Below are 19213 nucleotides of genomic sequence, written 5' to 3'. Positions count from 1 at the left end.
TTTCCAATTCCAAGGAGGGAAGAAGTAATTTCTGCTACTCTTCATAGCTTACTGTACTAATAATACAAAACAGAAGCAAACCACCACATACGAATTTGGTTAAATGATTTTCTTTTTGACAACATGGTATGTCTACAATAAACTTACTTAAGGAGAATCTAAGTCTTTACTAGGTGTTCAAAAATTTCATAATTCTGGATAAAGCCTAATTATCTTTCTATAGCACTATCAACAAAAAGTTTTACAGTTTGACTTTTAGGCAGGAACTTTTGTTATGAGCCCCACAATGCTGCTGCACATAATGGAGTCTTTACCGATTTCCTTTAGTTCTCTTTATCAGAATGGAAGCTCCATGAAAGCAAGAATTTTTATTTTGTTCACAAATTTTATATATAAACATGTAAATTTTTATATTAATAAAGAAACAGAATGAGAAGAAAGCTACTTTTAAGTAGAAAGGATATTCTTCCCTTACTTCTGGTCTCTCCTGACAGACTACCCATTACATAAGAACTGGGAATACCCCAGGATGATGAAGTTTGAGCACTTTGTCAAAGATTTTTATTAGACGACTAGAGGCCCGGTGCATGAAATTCGTGCATGGAGGGGGGTTGTCCCTCAGCCCAGCCTGTACCCTCTCCAATCTGGGACTCCTGGAGGGATGTCTGACTGCCCGTTTAGGCCCGATCCCAGGGATCGGGCCTAAACGGGCAGTAGGACATCCCTCTCACAATCCAGGACTGCTGGCTCCCAACTTCTTGCCTGCCTGCCTTCCTGATTGCCCCTATCTGCTTCTGCCTGCCAGCCTGATCACCCCCTAACCACTCCCATGCCAGCCTGTTTGCCCCCAACTTCCCTCCTCTGCCAGCCTGGTCACCCCTAACTGCCCTCTCCTGCAGGGTTGATCACCTCCAACTGCCCTCCCTTGCAGGCTTGGTCCCTCTCAACTGCCCTCCCTTGCAGGCCAGGTGCCTCCCAACTGCCCTCTCCTGCTGGCCATCTTGTGGTGGCCATCCTGTGTCCACATGGGGGCAGGATCTTTTACCACATGGGGGCAGCTATATTGTGTGTTGTAGTGATGATCAATCTGCACAGTACTCTTTTATTAGATAGGATAGAGGCCTGATACAGGGGTGGGGGCCAGCTGGTTTGCCCTGAAGGGTGTCCCTGACCAGGGTGGGGTACCCTGGGGGCATGGGGCGGCCTGAGCGAGGGGCCTGTGGTGGTTTACAGGCCGGCCACGCCCCCTGGCAACCCAAGTGGAGGCCCTGGTATCTGGAATTTATTTTCCTTCTACAATTGAAACTTTGTAGCCTGGAGCAGAGCCAAGCCTGGGGCTCCCTCCGAGGCCCGAAGCCATTTGTGTTGGGGTTATAATTGAAACTTTGTTGCCTTAAGTGGGTGAGCCCGGCCAGGGTGTGTGGAAAGCTTTGCTTCCCCTGTTGCCGGCGGCAACCCTGGCCTGCTCTCTCAAGCTCCATTCTGCCACCATTTGTTTGAATTTGTTTACCTTCTATAATTGAAACTTTGTAGCTTGAGTGGAGGCTTAGGCCTGCAACGGCTGGCAGGAAGCTTGGCTTCCTCTGTTACCTAGGAAACCTTGCTCTCTGTGGCTGTAGCCATCTTGGTTTGGGTTAATTTGCATACTCGCTCTGATTGGATGGTGGGCGTGGCTTGTGGGCGTGTCGGAGGTATGGTCAATTTGCATATTTGTCTATTATTAGATTAGATTATTTCAAGTACTTGTATGTTTTTCCTTACTGGATTTTCACTCTTTATCACGGATACTTCTTCCTAGATCAGGTTCAAATATTTCGTTTCATCTGTCACATGTAAAATACGAAGGCATTATGTGATAGCATTTAGGCAAAAGGAAACATTTAGAAAATTGACTAGACCAGTGGTTCTCAAACTTTTTAGCCTCAGGTACCCTTTACACTTAACAAAAACACAACAACTTTTCATTTATGTGGGTTATATCTATTGATATGTACTGTGTTAAAATTAAAACAAAAAATTTTAAAATTTATTAATTCATTTAAAAAATAACAACAGCCCGACCAGCATGGCTCAGTGGTTGAGCATTGACAGTTTGATTCCTGGTCAAGGCACATGCCCAGGTTGTGGGCTCGATATACCCAGTGTAAGGGGTGCAGGAGGTAGCTGATCAATGATTCTCTCTTATCACTGATATCTCTCTCTCTCTTCCTTTCTGAAATCAATAAAAATATATTTTTTAAAATTTACAATAAACCATTATACTTTAACATAAATGCTTTAACAAAAATAACTTTGACAACATTGTTTTACATTTTTAGAAATCTCTTTAATCTCTGACAAAAGAAAATGGTTCCTACTACATGTAAATTGTTGTGATATATTGCTTTCAGCCCAGGAAAAAATCTGGCCCCTCAGAGATATGTGGTTGGAAAAGGGAATTAAGTATTTATTAACAGCCTTTTCAGATTCTTGTGGATTTTTTACTCTTCTTCAATTCTATACTAAAACTTGACAAGAGGTCATTTCTTACAGGTTACTTTCACTGCGTAATCTGAAACCATATCATGAACTTTTTACATTCTGTTACATTATAACCAATGAATCTATCATATACTTTGAATGGGAGTCTTTATTCATGCATGATTTTGTAACGTCATGCACTGGCCATTTTGAAAACACTGGTTTACTGAGGTAGTATGCAGGTGATTCAAATGGTAAAATTTCATTATATACAGATATTTTTAAAATCACAGTTATTACCATCGATTTCATTACAACAGACTTTACATATAAAAAAGCTGACAAGCTCACTGTGATGAATATGTTTCCAAAATTCTAAGTTTTGTTTGAAAGTTTTAAGCTTCTGTCCTTGGCAATAAACACTTTTAATTGTTTTCCTTAAAGTGCCATTCATTTTCTCAAGTGAAAACAATATTCCATGAGAAAAACAGCTAGTTCAGCTCACAACTCAAACACCTAAATGCTTTATTCTTTTAATATATTTTTATTGATTTCAGATAGGGAGAGGGAGAGAGAGGTAGAAACATTAATAAGAGATAATCATTAATAGGCTGCCTTCTGTATGACCCCCCACTGAGGCTCAAGCCTGCAACCTAGGCATGTCCTGACCAGGAATCGAACTGTGGCCTCTTGGTTCATAGGTTGATGCTCAACCACTGAGCCACGCCAGCTGGGCTGTTTCAAAGATATTCTTAAGTGAAGATGGCTTTTTTTTTTTTTTAACTGTGATAGTCTAGCAAGAAAGAATATATTGACTACAAGAACAGTTGGTACCACTGTCTTTTTTAATCCTCACCCGAGGATATTTTTTCCATTGATTTTTTTAGAAAGAGTGGAAGGGAGTGAGATGGGGAAGGGAGTAAGGTGGGGAAGAGTGAGAGGAGAGAACCATTGACGTGAAAGAGACCAGGGCTGGAGATTGAGCCTGCAACAGAGATATGTGCCCTCGACCAGGAATCAAACCTGCGACCCTTCAGTCCATGGGTGGACACTAACCATTGAGCAAATCAGCCAGGGCTAGTTACCACTGTTGATTCATGCTAAGCTATTAGCAGTTTTAATCTATCATTGATTTTAGACACTGATGCAAATGCTGAACCAGTAAACAAAAAGCAAAAATCTTAGCATTATGAAAATTCTTTGACTCTGTAGAATCCCTGAAAAGATCGTTCCAGGAATCCTTGGACCAGACTTGAGAACCATTATTCTAGATCTAGAATCACTAGGGTATCGAAGATCTAGTCTGATATTTAACCTCAATGAAATACTGATTTTTTTCCAAGTGAATTTACTGATATCCTCATTTCCTTTTCCTGATTTAAGGAACCTGTAATTCCTGGTACCCCTTTGAAAGAACAGTCTCTTATTTGCTCCAGATCTGTGAGAAATAGTAAAGGTTTGCAGCAATTAAAAAATAAATGCAGGCCTAAGGGTCCATTTTGAAGGGAATATGGTTGGTTAAGTGATGGTCTAGAACAGCGGTCGCCAACCTTTCGGACCTCACAGACCACCAGTACAATTTATTGAAAAAAATTCTTCACATATAATCGAATGTGAACAAGCAATTCAGCTGTACCTTGGACAACATAGGCTATAAAGCCTCAATCACTCAGTCACTTTTTATTTCAACCACTTAGCAGAGCTGGCAAGATCCCAAAGAACAAATATTCTTATGACATAAGGAGTATAAATCAGGAGTACTCAGATATTGAGTACTCATATATTTTTAACACTGAAGAAACTGTATTGGCTTGAAACAAGAATCAAATTCATCAAAAAACATCATACCTCTGAATGATCAATGGGAGGAAGAGGATCAATGATTTTTTTGGAAGGTGCAATTGGATTTCCATCACTATCATATTCCAAATTATCTTCCTCTTCCTCTTGAACCACACCAGCAGTTGGGTTCTCTGCCATGTATCGAAAATAAGCTTCCTGCAGGAAAGCACAAGAACATAATCATACCAAGTACAACTGGGAACATTTCTGCTCCTGTAATTAGTGCACACAGTGTACCAGATGATTGCAGTTTAAATACCTACCAAGTAAGAAGACTCTTACTAGCAATGATTCCTTTAACACTAGCAGTACTTGGAGGGACAATCAGAAGAAATGAGTGAAACAGTTAGTACTACAAAATGATTTAACTTAACAGAAGACTTACAAATCTGTCTGTTTCAAATCTGTCTGTTTCACAGCGTTTCTGGGGTGGGGTGTCTACCTACCCTGCCCAGAGCTGTGGAACACATGCTGTGGCTTTACCAATCCAAGTTTAGAAGTTGACACTGATTAGAAGGGTCATAAACCTGGAAAGGGCTACTGCTCACTTTGGTTCCCTTCTCACCATCCCATAACTGACCAATGAGAAAAAAAAAATACTAACGGACAGTCATTAATGTTCCATCTTGAAATATAAAAATCACAAACAGAACCCCTAGAAAGAGGTAGAGGTTGGATGTTGCTAGAGGCCTCAGTGGATCCCACACTATTCTACTTCTTGATTTATGAGAATACACATCAGCTGAATAAAGCTCATATTTGTTTTTGATGTCATAGTTGATCAAAAGTTCCATCTTCAACATGGATGAAAGCCATGTTAATCTTTGTATTACCAATTGGTCACACATGTAGAAAAGGAGCAAGTCAAATGACATTCCCTGCTGAGTATCAGGAATGGCCATTTCAGTGAAGGCAAGCTCTAGCTTGTCCCCAGTGTAGACTTTGTGGGGTAAACATAAAAGATAGAAATCTGCATAGGAACTCACTTGGTCATCTTCCTCTTCAATGTCATCTCGAATACCCCTGGAAAAACAAGCGGAGAAACAAACTTCCCTGCAAATGTTCCACATACCCAGCTCCACACTTATAGCAGATTAGTGTTGAATTCCATACAGCACAGGAATTCTCAACACTAATAATAACAAAGCAGCAATAAGCACACTGTAAACTATCCATCCATCATATATGTGTAATTTCACTCTATATGCTGCAGTTTGCGTTTCTTTTGAATGGGGTGCTAGGGTACCCCTAGAAACGCCAATTACTAACAAGGTATAAGGAGTAAAAAACTTCTGAAGATATATACAAGGACCCTAGCCTTGTCAATCACATACAACAAACACCAAGCAATTGTGAAAAGCATTTTATATTAAAAAAAAATCCTGCTTTTGGTACACTAAAATAGGTCCCAATTTTCTTAATGTCCCCTAGCTCTAGAGTAACTGCATTCAGCTATAGAATAATTGGGGACAGAGAAAAAAATTAAATCAACTCTTGGTAAGTTTGAGACTAAAACTCCTAAGCAGTTCACCTAGAGAAGGGGACAAAGGCCCCTTTGCTGACTCTATCAGGAGCTTTAGAAAGTGTGGTTGCTTAGGTCCCACAACCATCTCTTTCTAATCAAACTTTCTGCCTAATCTAGAGCACTTACTATTCCCAAGGCAAGCTACACCACAGTGTAGGCTTACTGAAAGAGGATGCAACACACAGTAAGCACCAAAGAGAGGGCTGAACCTCCCTATGGCACAGGAACCTTGGAGAGAGCCTGAAGCGCAAATTACCAAGCAGAGGGAGAAGTCCAACCATGCCTACTTTTGTCTGGTAGCAAAAACTTTAAGAGGAGTGTATTCAGCAAGGGATAGAGGAGAACTCATTTTCCCAGAAAATAATGTATTTCAAGTTCTGACTCATTGCTAAAGCATGGTGTAACTCCTTAAATAAATTAGATTGTTATTTATTAATAATATACATAGTTTTAAAATGGCATAATCACCATTACTTCTCATAATTAATCCTATAGGCATTAACCTGTTTTTTATTAATTATGGAACAAAACTCAAAACAATGAACCCAAACTTTAGTAATTATGCTCTCTTAACTTCAACTGTAACTCATTCTTGAGTTTACTAAAAACAAAACAAAAAACCAACAAAAAAATGAACAAAAACTACAAAACATCAAATACCATTTTACCAAAAAAATGCTTTCTAATTACTGCAAATTTAAAGACTTTTGTAATCTCTACTATCTGCAGAAATGTTATTCAAGATACAGGGCTAACTTCAAGTTAAGAATTAATGTATTTTAATTTTTCCTCTATAAATTTTGGGAGATATAGGTGTTGCAATACTTTATTTTTATATAATCTTTGTGAGGGAGAAGAAAACAACTTACTTAACGTTTTTCTTTTCCTTGTCCTTTTCTTCAAGCCTCTTCATGTCTCTTGCTGCCTGATCCTAATGAAACAAAAGGATGTATACAATCATAGCAACTAAAAAAGGAAATTTCTTTACAAAGAATTTTTAGATTCTAACAAATGCCATCATACTTTTAGCTATGCATTTTGACAATTGCATTTGTATGCAAACTACATCTTGACAATTTTCCAGAGAAATACCTCAAATGTTCTAAAACCCTGGCTATACATGATGTGCGTGACTTTTACCTGCAATTTATAGCATGCATAGAAAAATTAGTAAAAATGCTTGGTCCTTTTTTTTTTAAAGTTAATGAACTAATTGTGGCTGTAAAAGACCTTAAGCTTAGGCAAATCAGGCTTTCTCAAGGTGCAGCATAAGAAAATTTGCTTCTCATTATCATTGGGGCTAGTAAAAAATGCAGATTTCTGGATCTGTCTGAGGAAAGGTTGCTGTCAATCCAAGTTTAGAATTTGATACTGATTAGAAGGGTCACAATTTTGTCCCCAGTGGACTTTTGGTGATGTCTACAGACATTTCTGATCATCCAACTTGGGGGCAAGAGGGGGAGTGAAGGAGAGGTTGTTAGTAATATCTAGTGGATAAAGGCCACAGATGCTGCTAAACATCCAACAATACACAGAACAGTCACTACAACAAAGAATGATTGAGCCCCAATAGTCCTGGGGTTCAACCCCCTGCTCCAGAATCCTTGTGTGCATGCATGTAGTTTTCCCATTTTCCACAGGCACTTTCTTATACAAAGAAAATTAATAATCACTGATCTAAATTAATTCTTTGTTTTATGTGTGAATATCAAGGTTAAAAAAATTAAATTTTTCCAAGGTTAAACACATTCTGCACAAGTTTCTTATTATAAAGCAACATGAATTTTTCTGACTTCTTTCATTTAAAAAATGCCAGGGTATTAAACCTGGCATCCTATTTAATCAAGTGGTCCTGACAAAGAGAAATTATTTTTAAAAGAAATATTATACACAATCTACTTTTCAAGGGATTGAGCCACATATAAGATACACAGGGTGGGGCAAAAGTAGGTTTACAGTTGTGAGCACGTGAAACATAGTTTATTCTTGTATTATTATTAGTTATTGCATTATTTTCCATATGAACAACTGTAAATCTACTTTGGCCCCACCTGTATTTAAGGCTATAATTAAAGTGAAGACGACATAAACAATGTAACTTAAGAAATGGCTGGCAAACACTTATAGAACGTATTTGTTAAGCCTACATAAATCCTTTTTTGAAACACTGGCTAAAAATAAATCCTCACATGACTGAGAAGAGAAAAACAAAAATAAATCATACCTCACAAAATAAAATAAAATCCTCATCTTGAGTTCAATCACTAGAAAAATTTATACTGAACACCAGTATAGTTTGGCAACAACATTTTCTCCAAGATCAAGATTTAATCTCCAAATTGCTTCAACTACTTGAAATGCCAAGCAAGAAAATCTAGGCCATGCTTGGATACTCCCACTCAAAAAGGGTGATGGCAGCTTGCACTACCAAAAATCAAATTTAAACCTAGAAAATAAAAAGCTGATTTTCTTCTAATTCATCACTAAGGATATCTCAAGAAATTATGAGAAATAAACCCCTTTGAGAAATGTCCATATCTGAAGATTATATATATATATATCTCAAATATGACAAACCATTATTGCTTTTATTTCTAGAGAGAATCATTTAATATATTTACTAACTTGCTACCATGATGCAAAAGCACATGTATGTTCTGAATAGTTTTGGTAGGTGTTAGAGGCGTTTTATTATTATACTTTTGTATATGTTTAAGTTTTTTCTTAATATTAAGTAAATAAATAATAAATAAAAAGAAAAATCAGAAATGGGGGGAAAAAGGACAAAAGGCAAAATCGTAAGAGCTAAGTAAGAATAATTTTATGGAGTAGCCAGAAGTTTCAATTTCTACAGGGAAGTCATGAATGTTGATGATAATTTTGGTAGTAACAAATACTAAACATTAAAAGTAGAGAATATGGCCGAAACCGGTTTGGCTCAGTGGATAGAGCGTCGGTCTGCGGACTGGAAGGTCCCAGGTTCGATTCCGGTCAAGGGCATGTACATTGGTTGCGGGCACATCCCCCGGTGGTGGGGGTTGTGCAGGAGGCAGCTGGTCAATGTCTCTCTCTCATCGATGTTTCTGGCTCTCTATCCCTCTCCCTTCCTCTCTGTGAAAAATCAATAAAATAAAAAAAATAAAAAATATATATATATATTAGAAAAAAAAAAAAAAAAGTAGAGAATACGAATTTGTGATTTTATAGCAAGTTCCTTAAATGTAACTGCCTTAAATATGTATTTAATAAACTATAGCTTGAATGAGATAATGTTCATTCCATTTAAGAATATACCAAGAATTATTAAAACGAAACACACACAAAAATGTTGAGCTACTATGTTCAAGGTTTACAGGGCAAGCGGAAGTATATTTAAGAAACTAGAGTATAAGAGCAAAATTCTTTCCCAAAAAAGCCAGAAAACAAATTCTGAATGAGGACTGAAGCATTAGATTACTTTGGGTTATTTCTAATTGCTGAGCATTTTAACAAAACAGAGTTGATACTTGCTTCCACTTCAGCCATGAATGCCTCCAAGGGATCATCATCGCTGTCAGAATCTGCTGGCTTGGAATGGAATTGCTGCCGGGTAGGGGAGTTTTCAGCAGGAATATAAGGTAAATCAACATTGCTAGAGTCTTCTTCCTCATCTTCAAAGTATCTGAAAATGAAGATGTGTGACTGGTAAAGTGAATGTTTAGTTTGGGTCAGTAAATCTTTCATTTAACAGAAATTTTTATTATGATATACTAGAGGCCCGGTGCATGAAAATTCATGCACTGGAGGGGGGTTCCTCAGCCCGGCCTGCCCCCTCTCATAGTCCAGGAGTCCTCAGGGGCAGGAAGCAACCTGGCGATCAAGGGAAGGCGACGTCCCCATCACACCTCTGCTGCTGCCACTGCCGGCAGTGCAAGCCTCGGCCGGCCCTGGTTACCTACGCCTCAGGCCGGCTCTGGGCGGCTGGGAGGCTGAGGGGACTGGGGGACTCCAGAGGCAGGCGCACCTTTGCCATGCGCCTGCTGCCCCAGCAGGGCTGAGGGGACTGGGAGTCACCATCTTTGAGGGTGGGACAGTCAATTAGCATATCCCCTCCTTATTGGCAGTGGGCACTGCCATCTTTGCGATGGTGCGAGGGTCAATTAGCATAGTCCCTCTTTATTAGATAGGACTAGAGGCCCGTTGCACGATACTTGTGCAAGAATAGGCCTTCCTTCCCCTGGCTTCGGTCCTGGCTGCTTGCAAGTCCTCGCTCCCAGTCAGAGCACCGTTCCTGTAGCTCTCCCCCCCTCCAATAGCAGGCACCCCACCCCTCCTGGCCACTCTGCGCCTGCATATGCAAATTAATCCGCCATATTGGTTGGGTTAATTTGCATGCTCACTCCTGATTGGCTGTGAGCATAGTGGAGGTATGGTCAATTTACATGTTTGACTATTATTAGGTAAGATGTTACTATTAAGAGATTTAAACTACACAAGTCAAATTAGAGACCTTCAGGCTTTGGCTAAAGACTTCAGTATTACTTAATAATGAAAAAAGGCACAGCAAATTCTCATTTCAATAGCATCTGTTCAAATTAATTTCCAATTGTTAAGTTTTTAGTACAAATTTAGTATATTATTGTTGAATAGATACAGCAAATATTAAATAATGTATGCAATGGAAAAATTACTTTCGAATGAAATATTAAAAACCTTTAAAATTTTATTCTTATAATCCTTTAAAATGTTTTAGAGACATATTCATAAGAAGTTCCATCAGAAGTTCTGGGCTATTTTCTGAGGACCAAGAGAAAACTTCTAGAATTAAAAATAAATCCTCAATCCGAAATCATTCATCATACTACTTAAGTATTTCTCCCTCAAAGTCTGGAGAAAATATCACTTTATCACTAACAAAAATCCCAGAAAAGAATACAGCTCTAGCCCTGACCAGTTTGGCTCAGTGGATAGAGCGTCAGCCTGCGGACTGAAGGGTCCCAGGTTCGATTCTGGTCAAGGGCATGTGCCTTGGTTGCAGGCACGTCCCCAGTGGGAGGCGTGCGGGAGGCAGCTGATCAATGTTTCTCTCTCATCGATGTTTCTAACTCTCTGTCCCTCTCCCTTCCTCTCTGTGGAAAATCAATAAAATATATATTAAAAAAAAAAAAGAATACAGCTCTTTATAAACTAAACCAAAGCAAAAACATTATTTATGCCTTACCTCAAAATTAAACAAAACAGTAATATAACCAAATATTTAATAAATAAATTTAAATATAGTATGATTATAAATATCATAAATATGGGGATAAACCAAGATGGTGGCATAGGTAAACACCTGAACTTGCTACCTCACACAACCACTTCAAAACTACAACTAAAAAAAAATAAAAAAAATAAAAATTAAAAAAAAAACTACAACTGAAAAACAAAACAAACATCATCCAGAACCACAGGAAGGCTGGCTAAGTGGAAATTCTACAACTAGAAGGAAAAAGCACACTGAGACTCAGAGGAGCTGTGGAAGTAAAGTGCAGAGGTACGGAGGCGCGCGCACAGAGAGGGCTGGCAACTGAGTACGAGGCTGGCTTTTTCAATCCGCAGGGAGACAAAAGCTCCCGACTGCTCTGAAGTCCAGTCCCAGGCAAGACTCTGGGGACCCAGACTCATACAGGGAGAAACTGGACTGTCTGGCAGCGGGCAAAACTTGAGGGCAGCTTTCTCTCAGAGGTGCTTGCAGAGATTACCATGGGACACTGAGACCTGGGGGCCTCTTAGGGGAGGGCTGATGGGAAGCCATTGCTGTTTGCTCCGCCCTGAGACTCCACCCCACCCCAGCTGTGCGCAGAGGCTTTTGCATATGAATGGCCTGGTCCTTTGAAATCTAAATTTACCTAACAAACTGCAGCTGAGTCAGAAAGACCCAGAATACCCAAAAGAAGGCCCAAGGCCCCACAGCAGCTTGCATTGCTTCATAGCTGGGCCTCATCTGGGTACCTCAAAAACCCAAACAAAGAAGAGGAATCTGCAGATCTCTCTGTACCTCCTGCCGGGTGGCCTCAGACAGAGGCTAAATTAGCACCTCCTTGGAGATCCAAGAGCCAGTGTATCCAGGGGTCAGAGTAGGACCATCCAGATTGGTCAGAACTCCTCAGATCCATAAGGGACACACTCAGGGGGCAGATTCAGTGAGCACCAAAGCCCCACTGAAGCAAGTCTTGCCTCATAAGAGTGTCTCCAGCACAGTTCTCCCATAGTAGATACAGCTGATCCTCCAATTGGCCTGTAGGTCAATTCCTCTCAGTGATACCAACAACAATCAAGGCTTAACTACAACAAGACTGTGCACACAGCCCACAGAGGGGTGCACCAAGAGTGTCCACCTCAGGTAACTGGGGAGGCTGAGCCACTTGGGCCCTATAGGACACCTTGCACACAAAGCCACTCTATTAACACAGGGAAGCAGCCAAAATGCGGAGACAAAGAAACAGGTCACAAATGAAAGAAATGGAGGATAAAGAGTTCAAAACCACGGTTATAAGGTTTTTCAAGAAGTTTCTAGAAAGGCCAATAAATTTAGTGAGACCCTTGAGGATATGAAAAAAGACCAACTAGAAATTAAGAATACACTGACTGAAATAAAGAATAATATACAGAGATCCAACAGCAGACTAGAGGATCGCAAGAATCAAGTCAAAGATCTGAAATACAAAGAAGCAAAAACACCCAACCAGAAAAGCAAAAAGAAAAAAGAATCCAAAAATATGAAGATAGTGTAAGGAGCCTATGGAACAACTTCAAGCGTACCAACATCAGAATTATGGGAGTGCCAGAAGAAGAGAGAGCAAGATACTGAAAACCTATTTGAAGAAATAATGACAGAAAACTTCCCCCACCTGGTGAAAGAAATAGACTTACAAGTCCAGCAAGCCCACAGAACCCCAAACAAGAGGAACGCAAAGAGGACCACACCAAGACACATCATAATTAAAATGCCAAGAGCAAAAGACAAAGAGAGAATCTTGAAAGCAGCAAGAGAAAAACAGTTACCTACAAGGGAGCACCCATACAATTGTCAGCTGATTTCTCAACAGAAACTATGCAGGCCAGATGGGAGTGGTAAGAAATATTCAAAGTGATGAATAGCAAGAACCTACAACCAAGATTACTCTACCCAGCAAAGCTATCATTCAGAATTGAAGGTCAGATAAAGAGCTTCACAGATAAGAAAAAACTAAAGGAGTTCATCACCGCCAAACCAGTATTATATGAAATGCTGAAAGGTATTCTTTAAGAAGAGGAAGAAGCCAAAACCGGTTTGGCTCAGTTGATAGAGCGTCGGTCTGTGGACTGAAGGGTCCCAGGTTCAATTCCGGTCAAGGGCATGTACATTGGTTGCGGGCACATCCCCGGTTGGGGGTGTGCAGGAGGCAGCTGGTCGATGTTTCTCTCTCATTGATGTTTCTAGCTCTCTATCCCTCTCCCTTCCTCTCTGTAAAAAATCAATAAAATATATTTTTTTTTAAAAAAAAGAAGAGGAAGAAGAAAAAGGTAAAGATAAAAATTATGAACAACAAATACATATCTATCAAGTGAATCTAAAAATCAAGTGAATAAAAAATCTAATGAACAGAATAATCTGGTGAATAGAATAGAATCAGGGGAATAGAAAGGGAGTGGACTGACAATCCTGGCAGGGGGAAGGGGTGTGGGGGGGCGGGAAGAGACTGGACAAAAATTGTACACCTATGGATGAGGACAGTGTCGGGGGGGCGGGGTAAGGGCAGAGGGTGGGGTGGGAACCGGGTGGAGGGGAGCTATGGGGGGGGGGGGGGAGAGGAACAACTGTAATAATCTGAACAATAAAGATTTAACAAAATACCAAAAAAGAAAGAAAAATCGCCTTTACTATTTAAAAGTATAAATACCGTAAATATAATTATAAGTTTAAATAGCTGCAGCTTAAAATTTTAAAGCATTTCAAGTCTTTATAGAAATTATTTTAAAAGCTTTTATGTGCTACACACACACACACACACACACACACACACACACACACATATATTCATTTATATAGGTTTCATTTAACTAATGAAAAAGTATCCTTGAACTGGTAAACTGCTCTCTAGAATAATGATTAACTTTGCTGAACTTTAAACACTTACTTCTATATTGAATTCCTGAATAACATAGCAGCAGCATGTACTTTAAAAACTCTGTTCTTGAGAAGTATTTTCATTAAAACAAACAAACAAACAAAAAACCTCAAGCAGTGTCACTCAACCAGGCAAAAAATTAAGAGATTTCTTCAGACTCGGGAAAAACAGAAATTATAACCTATAGGAATTAGAACTCAAACCCCATCTTTTTATAATAATTACCTTATTAGAGTTAAAAAAAGATAATTGCTAAATATGTTTCCTGAGAACTGTGGGCAAAAATCTGAGATTGTTTTCTACCACTATTAAGATCTTTTTTTTTTTTATTTAAATTCTTTATTGTTTAAAGTATTACATAAAACTATTAAGATCTTAAAACATAACAGTTTTAAGAATTTGGATGTTGAGGCAAACTGTGTCCCATCCCTAAGTTCTGACAATGGCCTGTGTTTACAAAACAATTTATATGATGTCAATAAAAGACTTCAGTAAAGAACATAAAAAAAAACAACACACCACGTGAATTATTTAAAATCTCTTCAGCCGTATTTAGGTCTCAATGGCCTCAAATCTTTTTTGGAACAAGTAAGCACACAAGTATTATATTCCTTACAAATGAGTAAACTCCACAATTTAACTTATTATCAACAATTCAGTGAGATAATTTAAGAAGTTATTTTTATTCTGGAAACAAAGTGTTTCTTTGCCTCAATTTCTGTTGATGGAATGAATTATCTCAAAGCCCAACCTTTGCTAAATTTATCAGAAGTTACCACTTACGCATTTTCTTCATCAAAATTGGCCCGTTTAGATCCAATTTTATAGAAAGAAGGGAGCTGTGGTGGAGCTGACTTCCCAAATCCAGAAGAAGAGCTGGTTGCCCCAAAGGCACTGTGGGACTGTTGTGGGAGTTTTGGTTCTTCCTTCTTTCCAGCACTAATGGCAAAACCTCCAAAGCCAAATCCCCTTTTAGTGCCAGGGCCACCTTTATTCCAGTTCATGGTGTCAATAATTGATCTGTTAGGAACAAGATACATTAATAGAAATTTAACTTTATAAAATAAATAGCCATTGATTTTATGTCTCTCCCAACCTCTACCTACAATTTCCTTCTCAACTTTTCCCTCTCAATTAACTTTAACTTTATACTTCAGATATGCAGCATGCTAACTTCAATGAAATGGTCACGTTTTCTAAAACACTGAAGTAATTTTTATTTTATTGAACTCTCAATCTAAATGGGAATGCAGCATTTATTATCATCCCCTTTAAAAGGATTTGATTGCTAATTTAATATTTGTTAAGCTGCAAAAATACTCCTAAGACAACGAATATTTTGGAAGATCAGATGTGCGTTATGCAATTGAAACGACTTAAGCTCTTAAATTTTATCCTCAAGAAGTTTACAGTCTAGCAGGAAAACAGACAAAAAGAAAAACACACAAAAGTCACAAAAACAATCTACAACTACAATATAATGTAATGCTTGCTATAACAGAGACTGAGGTGCTATCAGCAATACTGTCCCAAAATTAACGATTTTCCTCTGGTAATGACATCTTGAAGATTCAAAGAGTCAAAATTTTAAAAAATAGTTATTTGTAGAAATTACCTATGTTGTTATCTCTGAAGGGTACTTATGAACCATGCATTTATTTAGCAAATGCACACTAGAACACTAACTAGGAAGAAACCCCTGTTGCCTTATGTGTTGTTAATTCTATGGTCAAGGGTTCCAAAGAAATTTCCTGAGCTTCAATTCAATCAATTTAAAAACAGTATTTTACAGCATCTTATTAGTCTTGGCTCCAAAAAACCATTTTTATATACAGGTTACCTAAGTTTTGTAGAAAAGCAGGAAGCTCAGAACGCATAAAGGAACAAAACTTACAACTACCTGAAATTTCCTCTCCCAGATATGTAACTCTGTTGATCTCTTTTGCTATGTATTCTACACTATTTTTTTGTTGTTGTTGCCAATCCTCACCCCAGGATAGTTTTTCAGTAACTTTTAGAGAGAGTGAAAGGGAGGGGGAAAGACACAGAGAGAGAGAAACATCTATATGAGACACATTGATTGGTTGCCTCCAGCACCGGCCGGACATCTAAGGAATGCAACTAAGGTATGTGCCCTCGACAGGAATCAAACTCAGGACCCTTCAGGTCAAAGGCCAATGCTCTACCCACTGAGCCAAACTGGCTAGAGCTCTCCACTATTTTTTAAGTTGTATACACACACACAATTTGAAACAAAATAAAACCATAGTGTACATATTATTTTAGTTACTGATTTCCTCACCTAATGATACACTATGAACATCTTTGATTATCAATATATTTCTCTATTTTATAATGTTGTGAAACGTATCATATAGCTATATCTTTGAGCACAGCCTGAATTATTTCCTTAGGATCATTTTTTAAAATGCAATTGCTTAGTCAAAGGAAAAATGCATTCTAATTTAAAAAAATTTTAATTATAACTTACATTTATGGAAAAGTGTCCATTATACCTTAAGTCAAATAAAAAGGGCATAGAACAAGGTGGACGATATAATTCAACATAATTCAATGTAAAAGCATGTGTAACATATCCAGAGATAGCTGGAGGGCTGTTAATCAAAATGTTAACGGCAGTTATTTGATTTTTACTTTCATCTTTGTATTAATGTTTACAACTAATAATAAAAATTAAAATGTTTATAATGGGCTCTGAAGCAAATGTAGAAAGAGTTCCAAAAATGGCTCTTAATGATTGACATTGTTAAGGAGCAAGAATAACATGCTCTACTTTTCTGCTTCTCTTCCCCTCCCCCATATATCTTAGGTTTTGTTAGAATTTATAGCACTTAGTTCAGTTTTAGTATTAAATCTGATTTATGCTATGTCAATCTTCAACCTTAGGCCACCCTTAGGTTCACAGACGGGTCTAAGTTTGATTCCTGGTTCTGGGTGCATGGTGGTGGTGTGTGTGTATGGGGGGAAAGGGGTAACAATCCATTTTTCTCTCTCTGGAATCAGTGAAAAACATATTCTGAGGTAATATTTTTTGAAAAGGAAAATAAGAGCTGATTATATATAATTTTGATAAAAACTAAAATATAAACTGCACTCCTCCATGAATTATACTGTTATCACAATACAATCTAAGTCTGATCTTTCACTCCTCTGCTCAAAACCCTCAGATGGTTCCCATCTCCAGCAAAGCAAAAGTGAAATCCTCAATAGCCTAAAAGGTCCTGGAAGTTCTGCTCCCTTCCCCAATTCTTTTCTTTTTCTTCCCTGAGCTTATCTCCTACCACTCCCTCCTTTGCTCACAGTGCTACAGCACATTGGGTCCTCTTCCAGGCCTTTAACTTGCTGCTAACCTCTGCCTAGAACATTCCTTTCCCCACACTGGCAGGGCTCACACTCCCTCACCTGCTTTCAATCTGCTTAAATATTAGGTTATCTGTATCCCTGACCACCCTACCTCAAAATGCAACACCTTCCCATCTTTCATCCCAGCTGTATTTTTTCCTAAGGCACTAATAATATTCTAATTTACAGTATAATTTATAGATCTATTTACTCTTCCCTCCACTAGAAAGTAAGTTTCATGAGGGCCGGTGAAGGGGGGGGAGGGGACATCAGACCCTAAAACAGTGCTAAGGAATAGGCACATAGTAGGCATCAATAAGAATATTTCTTAAATGAATGAATTGCAAATGAGGCCATATAATGCCCCTTCTCGGTACAGGAAAACACAATATACTTTTTTTTCACCACTGAGAGTCTGAAAATTAATTTTTGTATGAAACACTTATTGCTCACCTCCTATGTGCCAGAATTGGGCTTGGCTCTGAAAAGTTAGTGACTAAGAAATAATCTCTGCCTTGTAGGCACTCCGGGGTGTATACAGGGGGGAGAAGAGATAACAGATACATCATTGCAAAAAACAACATTCAAGGAAGCCAAAGGAAACTGGAGCCTAAAGGAGTAAGGGGCAAAAGGGGAATGCTTCACCAAAGTGACAAGGAAGCTATCATTTCCCCCAAACTCTCGACTAGTAGGTAAGTTTCTCTTTACATTATTGGTACGTATGCTTGCAGCTCCACATAAATTATTTACTCACATCAAGTAGGCCGCAAAAAAGTTTGCGTGACGATGGCGATGCCAATCACTATCTACTCAAGGATGCACAAACATCACCCACTTTGTCATTTACTGTCTTCCTATTTGGCAACTTTTGCCGCTAGGGTCCCCCCGATTTGGAGACTTGCACCCGCCAACTGCTGCCGCCTAGGGTCAGGATCCTCCCGGTGGCCATCCCAGCCTCGGAGCTCGGCAACTTGGAAATCTCTTCCGTAGTCGAGGGGGCGGGCGCTGCCTCCGGAAAGCCGCCAACTGGGCCTCCGTAAGAGTGGCGGGGAGAAGCGGGAGCCGTGGGAGGGCGACCTGGCTCGGAAGGACCCCTCCAGGCCTCAGCCCCGCACTCCCGCCCCTCCCCGTCTTCCCAGGGGCTCCGCCGACTCTTTGTTAACTGAGGCCGCGGTTCCCTGGCTTTTGCTAGGCCCCGCAGTTGCCTCCAGGGCGACCAAGGGGTCGCGGCCCCGCGTCCAGACCCACCTCGCACAAAACTGCTGCGGTAGCGGCAGCAACTACTACCGCCGACGCGGAATCTCACGTCCCGAAGTACGCGCGGTCCGGGCCGCGTCCCGCCGCGCTCCTCCTTCTCCGCCCCTTTCGCCGCCGCCACTCGACCCGTTGCTGACTGGGGGAGGGGAACACACGCCTGACATGCGCAATGCAGAGCGCGGGCCGAAGGGCGGGGTCTGGGTCTGCGATTCCCGGAAAGCGGCGCGGGCTCCGGGCCGTAATGCTCCAGAATGCCTTGCAGACCTCTCAGACCGTTCGACCGGGCTCTGCTGCTGGGTCAGGGGTGTCCATAGCCTGTAGAGGAAATGGGCCTACGAGGGGAGAAAGAGTAGCAATGACGAGGATCCGCTCCAAAATCCCAAGAAATGGGGCTTGGGCGGAAACCGCATATACACAAAATTGTCGATCCCCCCCCTAAACGCTGGTCTTTCGCAAATACAACCTGGGCAACATTTCTCCGCGTGCCTCAGGCCGCGTGGTTCCATAGAGCATGGCCACCTTTAGCTTCCGGAGCACCACTTCAGTGTGATGACAACTGGACTGAATCCCAGCGGAGAGGGAAGGGATTGGCGTGAGCAGTTCCGGCCCAGGGGGCCGAGATTATGTAATT

General features: G+C 39.9%; 1 protein-coding gene across 4 annotated transcripts in view; it reads right to left on the bottom strand.

Moving 5' to 3' along the window:
* DDX42 (DEAD-box helicase 42) overlaps nt 1–19125 on the bottom strand; it is a 33162-nt gene extending 14037 nt beyond the window's left edge. For 2 of the 4 annotated variants that reach the window (XM_028157394.2, XM_054709146.1), the window contains exons 1-6: nt 18574–19125; nt 14746–14982; nt 9338–9488; nt 6697–6758; nt 5289–5325; nt 4309–4458 (exon numbers count right to left, since the gene is read on the bottom strand). In XM_028157394.2, the coding sequence (XP_028013195.1) occupies nt 4309–4458; nt 5289–5325; nt 6697–6758; nt 9338–9488; nt 14746–14966 (621 nt within the window). In that variant the 5' untranslated portion in view covers nt 14967–14982; nt 18574–19125. Of the gene's footprint in view, nt 1–4308; nt 4459–5288; nt 5326–6696; nt 6759–9337; nt 9489–14745; nt 14983–18079; nt 18196–18573 lie in introns of those variants that run through there. The other 2 variants (XM_028157396.2, XM_054709147.1) reach the window with 2 other exon arrangements.
* Between the last annotated feature and the right edge of the window lie 88 nt (nt 19126–19213).

This window comes from Eptesicus fuscus, chromosome 20, assembly GCF_027574615.1.
Source record: "Eptesicus fuscus isolate TK198812 chromosome 20, DD_ASM_mEF_20220401, whole genome shotgun sequence".
Taxonomy (NCBI): Eukaryota; Metazoa; Chordata; class Mammalia; order Chiroptera; family Vespertilionidae; genus Eptesicus; species Eptesicus fuscus.
This window is presented reverse-complemented; position numbering and strand designations above follow the sequence as displayed.